At 42.6% G+C, this 15388-nt stretch overlaps 1 protein-coding gene across 1 annotated transcript in view; it reads left to right on the top strand.

The window, feature by feature from the left end:
- COL9A1 (collagen type IX alpha 1 chain) overlaps positions 1-13357 on the top strand; it is a 117502-nt gene extending 104145 nt beyond the window's left edge. The window contains exons 35-38 of the mRNA XM_060235570.1: positions 1960-2014; positions 4040-4228; positions 7907-7984; positions 12980-13357. Of these exons, the coding sequence (XP_060091553.1) occupies positions 1960-2014; positions 4040-4228; positions 7907-7984; positions 12980-13164 (507 nt within the window). The 3' untranslated portion in view covers positions 13165-13357. The remainder of the gene's footprint in view (positions 1-1959; positions 2015-4039; positions 4229-7906; positions 7985-12979) is intronic.
- The last annotated feature ends 2031 nt before the right edge of the window (positions 13358-15388 follow it).

Genomic DNA, 15388 nt, shown 5'->3' with positions numbered 1-15388 from the left:
ACCCGGCCAGCAGATCTCTTGCCTCTCCCCCTCCCCGTACAAACAGAGAACGACAGACGGAGCCTGTAAGCAAATGCAAGTCTGGTTTGCCCACCAGCAAAAAAAGGGAGAAAGGCTCGAAGAGCATCCACGGCCCCTTTCTCCTGCTGAATGAAAACTGCCCCCTTATTCTCCCCCGAAGCGAGAGCTGCAAGGCAGCGAATCCCTAGGAACAGGAGACAGAAGGTCGCTAAATACCGTAATGTATAGGTGGTTGCTTTGGGTTTTCGTTTCAAGGCTGCAAAGACAGCAGCCAGAGAGCGAGCAACCACAGAACTCAGAAAGGGCTTACTTCCAAGTAAGCATGCAAAGGATCGGGCTTGCACAGCACCTTTTCCCTCCACAGCAAAAGACAGCCTCTCGCCCCGTGACCCGTCCCTTGTGCTTTGGATCTACCGTATTTCCCCGAAAATAAGACCTACCCAAAAAATAAGCCCATCACAAATGCATAGAAATCCTGCTAGGGCTTATTTTTTGGGAAGGTCTTATTTTCGGGGAAATACGGTATCCCAACTGAAGTGCACCCGGCGTACAAGACGACCCCCCCCACTTGGAGGCATGTTTTTCTGGGCCAAAAAGTCGTCTTATACGCCAGCAAATACGGTAATCTAAATAAATAAAATAAATACAGATGCTCAAAAGAGTCTGTAGATAAGGTCATGGTGTCATCTTCGATATTGCTGTTGAGGAAGAAAAAGGATGGTGTAATAAGTTGATTGGCCAGCGGGAGAAGCCCCACCCCCAAACATGGAGTCATTATATGTCCCTGATGTGATGACAATAGTCAGAAGTTTGAGGAATGTATGGGATGTCCCTGATGAGATGACATAAGTCAGAAGTTTGGGAAATGTATGCTTGACATCTTCCAAATGATCCAACTGGGAGGGAGGATTTCTCTGACTCCTCATAGCATAAGTTCAGAGGAAACCAAGATACTAGCAATAATATTGTTGGTTATAGATGCTTTCACTCTGTACTTTGAAAGTCTGGAAAGCTAATGTGAGAAACTAAAATGATTGATTAAATTAGGGTTGCCAGGTCTGGCAACCAGAAGGGGTTTTACCACAGAATTCCTGGTGATTCCTGCAGCTCCTGCAATCACTCCTGGGTTTTCCCCAGATGTGACATCATCAAGCTTGTACTGCTGGTGATTTTTTTTTTTTTAAATCCTACTCCCCCTACCATTTGCAGTGGCAGCAGAAAACAGCAGCTGGGGCAGGATTCCCCGGCTGTGTCTGGGGGCTTGGCAGCACTAAATTTATCTGTGAAAATGCAGGACCCTAACTTGGGAATTCTGTGGCCCTCATGTTGCTGTGTCACCTAAAATAGTGCAACTAGATGGAGCTTATTACTTGTTTGCATCAGACAATAAACACAAGTAAGACTGGATGTTGATTTCTTGTTGGAAGCAAGATACACCCATTTGCATGTTCAGGAAAATAGAAAAGGCTGAAGGGGGGAGGGGGAGGGACCTGCAGCTGCACATGGGGCAGTGGTTTCCACTACTGAAACTCACAGCAGCTGAGCCTCTAAGGAGTTGGGGCTCCAAAAGCATCTGGCTGTGAGCTTTACTGAGTGCAGCAGAATGCAGCCTTATCATACCCCACCCCCATGCAGTATTTCCTTATTTGCAGTGGTTTCTCCATGTCTGTGGCAAAGCACAGAGGTAGAAATCACAGACAATGTGTTTGGGGATTTCAAGACTGAACAAGTGAATTAATGTTCTTCTTCCCTTTTTCTGACTCCCTCTTGCTCCTTGATTCTTGGAGATGCTGTGGCCTGCAGAGATAGGGGTGGATGCGTGCGTGATTTTCAGCAGCTGGACTGGACCTTTCATCTTAACAATGTTTTTATTTACAGTAGTCTTACGCTGCATCTCGGTGTTTATTGAATGATTTAAATAATTTTTTTTAATTCCAGGGTAGGGGGCCAACTGATGCACACATTAAGCAGGTTTGCATGAGAGTAATGCAAGGTAAATAATCTCTGTCTACTTATGTGACTAGCCAGAAGGCTGTGAGTTAGTTTGCTTATAAGAATGTGAACTGTGCATGGGTTGTCTCCTTGGTCTCATGTCAGCACATGTATTAACATCAGGCATTCATTTTTAAATCCCCTTTGACAATTTTAGGCATAAAGCAACTTGAATGACAAACTTTCACTAAATTCAGTTTGTGGAAAATCATAGCAGTGGATCCACTCTTATTATAATGGTTTTAAAACATGATTTTATCATGTGTGTTTTAAATTGTTAGCTGCCTTGGTGGCCCTTGTAAGGGCAGAAATTTTGTCAAATAAATAAATAGTCTTCCATGGGGTGGGCTGTGGGAATCTACTGGAGAAATCGCTGGCATGAGCTCTGGCTGGTAGCAAGATAATGAGCCACAAGGCGTAGGGTGACACCTTAGAGGAGTCCTCTGGGCATTTCTCTCCTATAACTTGAAGGGTCTATGTAAAATCACCAGGACTTCATGAGATCCAACTACAAGAGAGTATTGCTTGTTACAAATGTCTGTGTGAAGCTGGATGGAATAATCAAGGATTCCTTCAGAGCATGTGGTTTCTCAGTTTTTGGTCTCAATTCACCTGGGCCTCAAGACCGAAGGAACTGAATGGCATTTGAGGAATACAGTGGGGTAATTGTTTGACTTGCTTTCTTATGGCATAAATGTATAAGAGCACCATATCCTGCATGACAATTGTAGTTCTGGAGAGTCTGCAGTGCAATACCATTGACATAATTAATGTCAAAAGAATGAACGATGATAAATAACTTTACTGAACCATTAATTTTTAATTTGCAATTTGCATTTTATGGAGCTCGAGGAGTCATTTTTATAAGGTTTAGAAGGAGGTTGAAAATGGCTGCGTTCAAAGTTTGCCCTGTCATTATAGTACTCCTGTCATTAAATTAAAGCAGTGAACAATTCCCTTAAAACTGCAGAATTAATAGACAGTGGTGGGGTTCAGCAGTTTAAAATATGCTGAGGTATATAGGAGGGCAGCTAATTATCTGTCTTCTTTTCTGTTATGTATAAGGTTCATCCCTTAAACATTTGTTTCATTCTTGATTTATACATTAGTACTTAGTTTTTGGCTGGGATTTATTGTGTGGAAAAAAAGTCACCCAGCAGGTGGATGCAACTGAGCACATCCTAGGGGATATTGCACTGCTGTAATCCAGGATATTAAGAGGCTTGCATTGAGCTCTGTGATTTAATTTGAGACAGTCTCTGTGCAACTACTCTTTTTCTAAAAATAAAAAAAATTGGCCACCAGTGTATGTACAGCATTAGTTTCCAGCAAAATATTTTCATCTCTCTTTATCAGTCCAGGGTGGTACTTGGGAAAAGGAATTCAGGATTGCTCGATAATGCAAAGCAAATTGTTACCAGCTTTAGTGCAACACTCAAACAGGTGATTTGCAGGCACCAAAAACAGTGATGGAGAAAATGAAAATGATTTGGAAAAGGAAAATGATTTGGGAAAAAAACTTCTGTGGTCCCAAAGAGAACTTGAATCTTTTCATGAATGCCAGTGTGCAGCCACTGAATTCTCACATAGCACCATTCAAAAGCAACATTATTGTGCGAATAATCTCCTCCCTTCTGACTATCCACTGGAATACTCTACCCCTTTTCACCTAAGCCTCTCTAACAGCTCTGTGCTAATTGCTGAGGGCAGTACTCAATTTCCTGGAAGCAGCTATGCTAAGGAATGTCAATGTAAGGGCCATAGGCCCCATTTGGCGATTCTGTGTACTCTGCTAGCTCTGATTAGAATAATGAGAATGTTAGATAGTAATTTTTAAGAAGAAAATCCTCATAGATGCAGAGGCTGGTCTGAAGATATTGACAATTGCTGGAGGGCAACGAGCAAACTGACAACGAAAGGAAGCCCAGATTAATTGTTTTGCCATTATTATAAACTCTTACAAATAACCACAGTTTACAGCAACCTTGATTTTGTCATTCATCCCTTCATTCTTTGACTTTCACAGAACAACTGGCTCAACTGGCTGCCAGCCTTCGGAGGCCTGAATTTGGTGCCCCTGGCCTCCCAGGCCGACCTGGACCTTCAGGGGCCCCCGGACCCCCTGGAGAAAATGGCTTCCCGGGGCAGGCTGGATCCCGGGGGCTGCCTGGCCTTAAGGGCCCTCCTGGTGAAATTGGGCTGAAAGGAATCAAAGGTAAGAGACTCAGGCTGCAATCCTTATATGTGGGAATGAGGCCCACTAAAGCAAGCAGAATATTCAGAGAAAACATGCAGAGGTACAGCCTGCTCATTGTCATGTTCATGCTGTATGCAGTAGAATGTGTGTAGTTATATGGAATTACCATGTGCTTCCGCCTGTGGCAGGCAAACTCCCACCCTCAGTCACCTGTGCTCGATCAGCCGAGCAGCAGGAGAAAGACTGTGTGCTCCTCCCAGGCTCTGGTCCCCTCCCCAAAGCTCCTGGGATTTGGAGATTGGGGGGCTGGCAATCCCAGATCTGTACAGTTGCTTTGGTTTTGCATATGGAACTGGCTGCAGCATGACAGGCATGATTATTTGGCACTGCTTTTGCTAAATTATATTAGTCTGATTAGGCATATATTTCCTACTTTATATATTGGGGGATTCTGTGTGGGTAGAAGCAGGGCACCCCAGTTGCCATCTTTCCTGTGCTCTCTGTGCCTTATACTTTCTTTTGAATGTCACTTTCCTCTAATTTTCCTTGGTGTCCATTTTCTCTCACAATTGGAGCTCATATACCGTTTTTTGAGGGTAAAGCTTATAATGTGAAACTCTGACTAATCATTAGTATGGTGGTGGGGCAGCACTGTTTCTGATCCCAGAATGTTTAGTTGCATTCCCTGGCCAAATGCCAGATTTACTTCAGTTTACCCAGAGATCGGTGTTACTAAAGTGCTAAGTGGGTGGGACTTACCAAAGTACTGTTACAGAATGGTGACGCTGCTGACTCAGCCCATCTCAGAACTGACACGACTATTGTAAGTAAAGAATCATGCACCTAAAGGGTAATATATGCAGCCCGGCAAATTGAAAAAAGAGAGCACACTCAAAAAGCATGCTTTGTGAAATTGCATGGGTAGCCACAGGTGGGGAATGGGTGGTATAAAGCAAAATGTTCATCATAGTATGCCGAGGAACCACACTTTCCAGTATTATGCTAGAAATCCATTGCTAGTTTAATTTGATTGTTCTCTTCTGACAGTGTGATAAAACAAAGAAAAGAATGACATGAAAAAAATGTAGATTTCTTAGCCTGTCAAAAATATGATGAAATGCCAAAAATAAATTGAAAAAACAATCAAATCGCTGCTTGTAAAGGAGTTTCCTTTTAAGGTCATATTTTACTTTTGATTTGCAACAATGAACTTTCTTATTAGTAGATGTGAAATACTTGATAGTACCATGTGATGAAAGTGTTGCTGTGGCAATACTTTTTTAGCCAAGACCTATAGATAGCAAGAGGCTTTGAGCAGGGTGGTTGTCCTATTCCGAAGCATATAGTGGCACAATAAACTCCCACATACAGAAAAAGGCCTTTACTTAGAAGCAGGCTATTAAGTTCCCTTTCCCAACTAGGACATTATCAAGTTTAACTACTGGGCATAAGCTTTCTTTTGTGCATAGAGACCAGGTAATGCAGGTGTGTATTCACATGTTTATATCTGAATTAGTCCTCTGTGTGAGAAAATCCAACAGTAGGAGAGTTCCACTAAGCCCGTGAGGTAGAGGAGGAATGAGTCCAGCAAGTTCTGATGGTAGTGATGGAAACTGCTATCAAGCGGCAGCTAATTTTTGGTGGCCCTGTGTGGGTTTCAGGGCAAGATACATTCAAAGGTGGCTTGCCATTGCCTGCAGTTATGTCATGGCCCTGGAGTTTATTGGAGATCTCTCATCCAAATACTGACTGGGGCCAACTCTGCCTAGCTTCTGAGATTTGATGAGATTAGGTTAGTCTGGAGTGTATATAGATATATGCCCTGCATGTTCTTCTCCCACCAAAACCAACTATTGTAGGTAGAATCTAGGGGTCTAAGTTCCTTACCCTCTTGGCCCCATTATAGGGACTCTGTTATCAGCTTTAGGGATCCCTGAGGTGCTACCATGTTCTGAACCGCCATTTAATTCAGTTGTAACTGAAGGCATCCATGTGACATGTCTCATACAGCCTGGATGCCAAACTGGGGCAAAACAGGAGATCTTTCACTGCCAACCCTGCAGCTTGGTGCACAGTGACTCCTCTGGTATCACATTAGTGGTTTCCACTGCAGATTCTCCTTGGGGTCTCCTCCCCTGCAGGAGTAGTATTTTCTACAAGTCAATTTCGGAAGTTCCATTTTGTATCCAGCCCACAAACAGGGAGATCTTTGCAGGTGTAGGTGGTGTGTAGACTGGGACTCCAAGGGCTTGAAGCCACACTTCCACAAATAGAATTCCTTCCATCTTTGGAAATTTTAGGCAGAATCCAAACAGTAATCAGCACTTGAAAGTACACCACACATAAATGTGGTGGAATAATGAATGAACAAATAGAGCTGAAAAAGGATGTGTGCTAAAAGCACCTGCTTAGTCTATATGGAGAAGAAATGCAGACCAGATATATTCATCGACCTTTGATGGAGCACCACTTATGTTGGCACCAAAGATTTGAAGGATACGTTGGCACCAAAGCTTAGGGATATTTCTGGACTCCTCTTTAACAATGGAGGCTCGGGTGGCAGCCATTGCCAAATCAGCCTTTTATCACCATTGGCTGATAAGGCAGTTGGTCCCCTACCTTGAACGCAATGACTTGGCGACAGTGATCCATGCCACTGTCACCTCAAGACTGGATTACTGTAATGCCCTCTACATGGGACTGTCCTTGTCTCAAACCCAGAAGCTTCAACTAGTGTAGAATACTGCAGCCAGGCTGTTAATGAGCCTTCCCCTACGGGAGCACATTCAACCTGTGCTGAAAGCACTGCACTGGTTGCCCATTGCATACTAGGTTTATTTCAAGGTGCTGGTTCTTACCTTTAAAGCCCTATATGGCCAGGGACTGCATACCTTCAGGACTGCCTTTCCCCACATGTTCCCTGGAGAGCACCTCGGTCAGGGTCACAAAACCTGCTCTCAATCCCTGGCCTCAAAGAGCTCATGTTGACCAGAGCCAGGGCCTTTTCTGTTGTAGCTCCATGCTGGTGGAATGAGCTCCCTGAGGAGGTTAGGGCCCTGTGAGAGCTCACACAGTTCCTCAGGGCCTGTAAGATGGTGCTCTTCCACCAGGCATTTGTTACTTAGGATCACAGGCTACAACAGACTCCAAAATATCTGGACCGCCTCTAGCATGAAACTAAGATCTGTTTCTATATACAACATCCAGCTGGAACAGCAGAATAGGCAGCAGAATAGGAACAGCAGAACTTGATATAAAACAGAATAGACAGCTATCCATCTTACCAAACAGATTACCATCTAAAGATCAATATAGCACTTGAAATGTTTTAATATTTTTATGATTTTATGTTTTTATGTCTTAATGTATTTTTATATTTCATGTATATACATGAACATGTAAACTGACCTGAGCTTGCTTTGGTGGGGAGAGCGGGATATAAATCAAATCAATAAATATGTGCCTCATAGCTGCAAAAAGTAAGAAAAGGCAAGGAGAGATTGTGTAACAATCAGACATTAAGGCTGCCTGTTATGCCTATGCATTGTTACAAAAGATGATATGTGGTTTTACAGTTATATTGCTGTCAGTGGCTTGCATGGAATAATTCATTAGTCTTGCCAGGTGGTTTTCAATGACTTTCAGTACAGAGCATTTCTGTACACAGACTGAATACATTTCATTGGTCCATTTTAGGTGAAACTGGCGAAAAGGGGGAGAGAGGGTTCCCAGGTCGAGGGCCCAAAGGCTTGCCGGGAACAACAGGACTCCCAGGTAAATGTTGACCACTATTTGGGGAACAGATGTCCAAGCAGTCCTTATGCAGCCATGCATTGAAATCTATTGTAACTTTTAAAAACAATACTAAAACATAGGGGAAGTGAGTACTGAGATAACTTCTAGCTTTCCATGTTATGCTTTTGAACTGTCTTATTTATGTGAATATACAGACAATCCCCTGACTTTTTCACTTTTGTGGAAGAATCTCTTGATTTTGAATGTTTCCTCTACTTTCTTCCCAGTTTAATGGTCTATGTGTTAGAAGGTAGTATTCCTCTTAAGATAAGGTCACCTTATTTAAGTACTCTGAATCTGGGTGAATTTTTGAATTTTTGAATTATACAAATTAAATACATTAATTGTGGTGTTATCTACCAGTTGCTCTGCAATTAGGAAAGAGTGGGAGGTTGGTTTTCCCAGGCTTACCTTTGGTACTTGCAGTTGCAATAATAAAGACTAACCGTTGACCTGAAGATTTACTTTTAAACAAAACCAGTTTGGAGATCAAGAATCCATGGAAGGGAAGTATGGAAATTATGACTAAGCAGTGCCATCATTGCAACAGTGAAAAAAGCAAACTCTTTGCTAGGGATTATTAGGAAATCGGTTGAGAATAAAATGTCCAATATTGTGATGCTCCTATATAGATCTGTGGTGCAGCCTCATTTGGAATACTGTGTAGAGTTTTGGTCACTGTACCTCCAAAAGGACATTGCAGTACTGGAAAAAATACAAAGGAGGTGATAAAGAGGTTTGGAGTACCTTTCCTTTGGGTTTTTTTCTGTTTAGAAAAGAGACAACTGAGAGGGAACATGATCGAAGTCATAACATTTTGCGTGGGGAGGAGAAAGTTGATAAAGAGGAATTTTTCTCCCTTTCCCAAAATACTAGCACTTGAGGGCATCCAGTAAAACTGATGGGTAGTACATTCAGGTTGGACAAAAGGAAATGCTACTTTACATAGAGAGTGATTAAAATGTGGAATTTGCTGCCAGAGGAGGTAGTGATAACCACAGTAATAAACAACTTTAAAGGGGATTAGGTAGATTTATCCTTCATGAATCTATCAGTGGCTACTAGCCATGGTAACTGAGGGGAACTTCCACATTCAGAGGCACTAAGCCTATAAGTCCCAGAGCCAGGAGGCAACATTAGGAGGAAGGTCTTGGCCTCTATGCCCTATTGTTAGCCATCCAGAGGAACTGACTGGCCACTGTATGAGTCAGGATGCCTGACTAAATGGACCACTAGTCTGATCTAGCAGGGCTCTTCTTGTGTTCTTATGACATAGCAAATGTGGCTGCGGTTAGGATCAAGCCCAATGGGTTATTTAAAAGGGCAAGTGTGTTTTCCAGTTATCATCACAATATGAACAGTATATAAGCATTTGTGTATCCTTCAAACCTGATTTTGGTTGACCAGCATTTCAAAATTTATCATACTGTATTTTACTGTTCCATTGTGGAGAACTGCAGAGCTCCTGGAAGCCCTTACTTATAAATGTGACATGAGTGCCCTCTAGTGATTATTGCAGTAAAGATCTTTTGCCAATAAAAAGTTACATTGTGAGTTTTCAAGTCCTATTTTTGTGAGTCACAATGCTCTAAATTCATCCTTCTCCTGAAGTGAAGAACACTTACTAAATACCCATCGGTGTAAATTCCACAAGTGCAAATGGTTTGAATTGTCTTAATTTGCCTAGCAGACAAATTCTATAAAGTATCTCTCTCCCTCTCCCCTCGCCAGTATGTTAAATTTTCTATGTGAACAAAATTGGTTTCAAATTTCTTCTAATTTTGAACTATGCAACCACAGTAGCCAGCAATGGTGGGGGAGGGATTTGGTATTAATTCTCCCTAAGAGGAGGAGATAGGTCAGTGATAGAGCATATGCTTTGCTTACAGATAGTCCCATGTTCAATTTCTGTTTTCTCCTGTCCAGGGGTTCATGAGTAAGAATCCAAGAATGGCCTTTGCCTGAGATACTGGGCTAGATAGGCTAGTGGTCTAACAGCATAAGGCAGTTTCACATGTTCAAAAAGTTTCCCCACCTTTAATTGGAGAGAGGTGATTCCAGGTTCAGCTTCAGTGACTTTCACCAGCTCAGCTGAGAGGAGCTTCAGGGCTTTGTACCTGGAGTCTAACTCATCCTAAGGCAGGTTTATATGCTTTTGTTGAATGTCTTCATGTGTGCTGGTGTGAGAGAAGGAAAACTGGAGTCTGAGATTTAACTCTCTTCCTTCTAAGGCAAAGGAAACATGACTTATTGAAAATTCCATTTTCCAACATGTTCAGAGGACAGTTTAATCTTCCAGACTAGTACCTCCTCCTAGTCATGAGGAACACCACCTTCTGACCCCACCCACACAGAAGAGGGGCTTCCCAGAACAGCCATAAGCAAAAGCCACTCTGCACCTGGATTGTAACACAACAAAAGTAGCAATAAACCTATCAGTGGAAAGCGCTGTCAAGTCACAACCAGTTTATGGTGATCTCGTAGGGTTTTCAAGGCAATCATATAAGAACATAAGATAAGCCATGTTGGATCAGGCCAATGGCCCATCCAGTCTAACACCCTGTCACACAGAGGCCTAAAAAACAAGTGCCATCAGGAGGTCCACCAGTGGAGCTTGGAGAGTAGAAGCCCTCCCACTGTTCCCCCCAAGCACCAAGAATAAAGAGCACCATGTGCTCCAGATGGAGAGTTCCATCTATTTGTGGTTATTCAGTCGCACAGTTGAGTCCGACTCTTTGCGACCCCATGGACAAAGTCACGCCAGGCCCTCCTGTCTTCCACCATCCTCCAAAGTCTGCTCAAATTCGTGGCTGTTACATCAGTAACGCTGTCCAGTCATCTCATCTTTTGCCGTCCCCTTCTTCTTTTGCCTTCTGTCTTTCCTAGCATCAGGATCTTCTCCAGTGAGTGCTCCCTTCTCATTTGGTGGCCAAAGTATTTGAGCTTCAGCTTCATCATCTGACCTTCCAGGGAACAGTCTGGGTTGCCGTGATCTTAGTTTTTTTGATGTTGAGTTTCAAGCCTACATTTTTGCTCTCCTCTTTCACCATCAACAAGAGGTTCTCTAGATCCTCCTCACTTTCTGCCATTAAGATCCATCTATACTTTGTGGCTAATAGCCACTGATGGACCTCTTCCTCCATATTTATCCAATCACCTCTTGAAGCTGTCTAAGCTTGTATCTGCTACCACCTCCTGTGGCAGTGAATTCCATGGATTAATCACTCTTTGGGTGAAGAAGTACTTCCTTTTATGGGTAGTTTCCCATTGCCTCCCTCTGTGGCTCAGCCTTGGATTTCCTTAGTGGTCTTCCATCTGAGCACTAACTAGGCTGACCCTTCTTAGTTTCTGAGATCTGATGAGATGGGGCTAGCCTGGGCTATTCAGATCAGGACAGCAATAACCCTGCGGACATTGAACACCTTAATATGAAAGAGAAAGACAGAGTAGGTTATTCACCTACTAGTTCCACACATACCCAAGAGTGGTGCAAACACCAGCACACTCCAAAAAATGGGTGGACTGTCCTTTGGAGGTGCCCAAGAATAGGAATTTATGGCAAGTAGCACTTCTTTTTCTCACACCTTTGTTCAGAGGGAAGTCTTTGCTTCCAGGATGTGAAAAAAAGCAACACTTACCTCTTAGGACAGGATCTCTAGCATGTTACAATTGAAAGAGCTCATTGCAGAATTCTATGCCTGAATGCCCCTGTTGGCTGCGGCCTTGTAATATTTAGTCCAGGTGGCAACTCTATAGATTTCCTCTGCAGGAAACCTCCCCCAGAAAAGGTGAATGCAACTGCTTCCCAAGCAGAGATAGCAGAAGGAGTTTTGGCAAATGCCCTATATGCTTCACAAGTAGCTTTCTCTGGGGCTTCTAGCTACGATCATTTTTTTTACTTGAAAGAAAGATAATGTGTCTAAGCCTGTCCTCCTTCTTAGGTTTCTTACACTTTTGTGATGGCACTCCGGGCCTTCTCTTCTTTTAGCTGGACCAGTCTCTTCTTCCAGCTTGACCTTGTACCTCCTGAAGCACCTCTGACTCCAGTTAGAGTAGGCCATAGCCCAGGTGAAAATACATCCTCATTGGGATTGTGGTTCTTGGATTCCTCAAGGGTACTCATTGCAGCGGAGTGAGGCATGATGAGGAAGCTGTACAGCCGCTGCAAAATGCCATTGGCTGGGACTGGGCAATGTGGTGACTGGATTGCAGTGGTCAGTTGTCTGTGAATCCCTCTTCCAGCTTGAAGGCAGAAAGAACAGGCTAGGATGGAATCTCTTTTGCCTTTAGGGTTGCCAATTGCCTGGTGGGAGTTGGCAATTTCCTGGTTTTGCAGGCTTCTGCCCGCTGGCTGGCAGGTTGGAATTCCCCCCAACAGTGATGTCTCAAGTAACATACCTGCATCACCCAGAAGGGATGTCAGCGTGACAGCAACACCAGGGGTGATGCTCTGGCTTTTGGGCAACTCTGTGGTTTGATGCTGAACAGTGACATCATTGGTTTTTTTTGGGGGGGGGTGTCACTTCCCACTCCCTGAATGCCCCCCCTCCCATTGGGTAATACAGACCTGGCAACCCTGTTCACTTTCCTTTCCTGTACTCTGTTGTTTCCTGACTAGGAAGCATGTAGAGAGTGGGAGGAGCAATGAGAAAATAAAATTTTCAGTCGTTAGAGTGTCAGACTTGTATCTGGGAGACTCAGGCTCAAATCTGTCATGGAAACTTGCTGGATGACTTTGGGCTTGTCGCACACTCTCAGCCTGACCCCTCTCACAGGGTTGTTGTTGTGAGGTAAAAAATGATGGGGTCAGAAGCAGGACCTTTGTTGTGACCAGGAGGAGATACTATCCTGGAAGAGCCCACTAAGCATGGAGCAGGAGGCGGCTTTTCCCTAGAAGAGTTTATTCCATGTGCACTTCCAAAGAATATGAATGTGCTGAATTCCGTGACCCATGAGTTGTCTGTGTTCTTGCAGGAGAACCAGGCAAGCCTAGCTATGGCACAGATGGACGAGATGGTGAACGAGGCCCACCTGGAGAGGCTGGTCTGCCTGGTGTTCCTGGCCCTCCTGGCCCTCCCGGCCCTCCTGGCTATTGTGAGCCCTCAGCCTGCACTGTGCAAGCAGGGCTACGAGCTGGTAAGAACGTGAAAGGGCCCTGAAAAGGGAGAATGCAATGACTCATGTTATTGGCAACAGTGCACTTACCTGCACATACCTTTGACAAGAAAGAAAACAGAAGCAAAGCATACTGTAAACACAGAGAGAATCTTATGAGGCCTGACAGACTTTAGATGAACCGGTTGTCCTTTTCTTCACAACTTGTGCAAACAGCACATGGCAACCAAACTTTTTTTTTTAAAAAAACAAAAACAAAATGGTGCTTACAAAAATGATACCAGATGGCTTTTATTCTTCTCGTGGTGAAAGGCAGCTATCCAATTCTTTTGTTTTTGAAGGACTTCCTTTTAAATACTAATCATCCTTTCCCCCCCCGTTCAGTAATTCAATTGTAGCTGTTATGGTGCACTGCATTTGTATATTAAATCAAGATAATTTGCATTCATTTTTGTCATGCCGGTGCTATGTGTTCACCAGCCATGCTTCCCTGTCATTCTGATTTCAAACCATCAGACATGGCTGCCATGTAAAATCATGCCAAATACTTTTGCATGCTGTAAAACAATGTGTGTGTATGAATGCTAAGTTACCAGTACCATATCATGTGAAATAACCTTGACACATGGGGCAGTTCTTAATCATCTGCTCCAATACCTATCAAATCCTGTTTCATATGACACTGCCACCATTTTCTACCATATGCCCTTGTCTGAACTCAAAGAGGTCAAAAAGCCACTGGTAAGGTCATTTTAATCTTTGGAAACAGCTGTGTTTATTTATTTTAAAAGATCTTAAATGACATCTTTGGTTGTAAAGAAAAAGTGAAATAAATAAATGTTTTTTAACCCTGCGCATTTTTTGTATGAATGGTAAATAAGACTAAAACACTTTTCTAGACCTGCCATCCCAAAGATATCTTCAGTTATACTACTGGTACTAGTTTCATTTCTTAGTGAAACAAAATTATATTGTGTAAATTAGTGTTCTTTTCCTCTCTGTCTTTTTCTTTTTACTTTGTAAATTTGTTTTTAATTATATATATTTTCAAATCTGTTGTCTTGCAAGACAAAAATAAAAATGTCCTTATTTTAATCACGATCACTACCCCCTTCTCTATGTTGCAGTTAGTATTTTTCAGCAAAAGTAAACTTGTTTGGGACCATCTTGAATATAGGTGCCACCAGGAAGAATCAATATTTTCCTCTGCATGTTTCTCCATTTCCACTAGTGGGCCATCTTGTGTTTATAACAGGAAATATAATTGTGAGACTTTTTCAGAATGGAGGTTTCTTTCATAAAAGGGAATAAATAACATTTTAATTAATTGCAGTGGATGTGGTCTAGATCTATTAGGCTCAATAGTAGATTTACCATTGAAAGTTGTATCTCTGCTGGCTATTACTTTCAAATTGTGTCTCTGAATATGTTGCAGCTGGTGTAGTATGTACCTCATTGTGACCACCATCCTTGAACAGGGCTCCATTTCTGAGTTATGTCATGAGAAAATTGATTCCTCAGTAATTTATTTTGCAAAGTCTGGGTAGATATATCAGACCCATATGCTGTAAAAATGAGCTCAAGTACCTACTAGTGAAGAAGTTTACTGGGAGGTAAGCATATCTGATTGCTAAGAGCCAGCAAGGTTTTCTCAAGAACAATTCATGTCAGACTAACCTGATCTCTTTTTTTGAGAAAGTGACTACCTTGCTGGATCAGAGGAATGCTGTAATCATAGTATATCTTGATTTCAGTAAGCCATTTGATAAGGTTCCACATACTATCCTTGTTGACAAGTTGGTAAAACGTGGTTTGGATTACCATTAGGTGAATCTGTAACTGGTTGACAGATTGCACCCAAAGAGTGCTTGTGAATGGCTCCTCATCCTCTTAGAGAGGAGTGATAAGTGGGGTGCCTCAAGGATCTGTCCTGGGATTTGTTTTGTTCAACATCTTTATCAATGGTTTGGATGAAGAAATAGAGGAAATGCTTATTAAATTTGCAGATGATACTAAATTGGGAGGGGTTACAAATACAGTAGAAGACAGAAACAGGATAGAAAACTGGGCAAAAACTGGCAGCTTGGAAAACTGGGCAAAAACCAATAAAATGAATTTTAACAGGGATAAATGTAAAGTTCTGCATTTAGGTAGGAAAATCCAATCCATGGTTATAGGATGGTGGAGACTTGTCTTAGCAGTAGTATGTGCGAAAAGGATCTAGGGGTCTTAGTGAACCATATGCTGAACATGAGTCAACAGTGTGAT

This window comes from Heteronotia binoei, chromosome 1 (assembly GCF_032191835.1).
Source record: "Heteronotia binoei isolate CCM8104 ecotype False Entrance Well chromosome 1, APGP_CSIRO_Hbin_v1, whole genome shotgun sequence".
NCBI classification, from domain to species: Eukaryota; Metazoa; Chordata; class Lepidosauria; order Squamata; family Gekkonidae; genus Heteronotia; species Heteronotia binoei.
The sequence above is the reverse complement of the archived record's forward strand: the minus strand, read 5'-3'. Positions and strand labels throughout refer to the sequence as shown.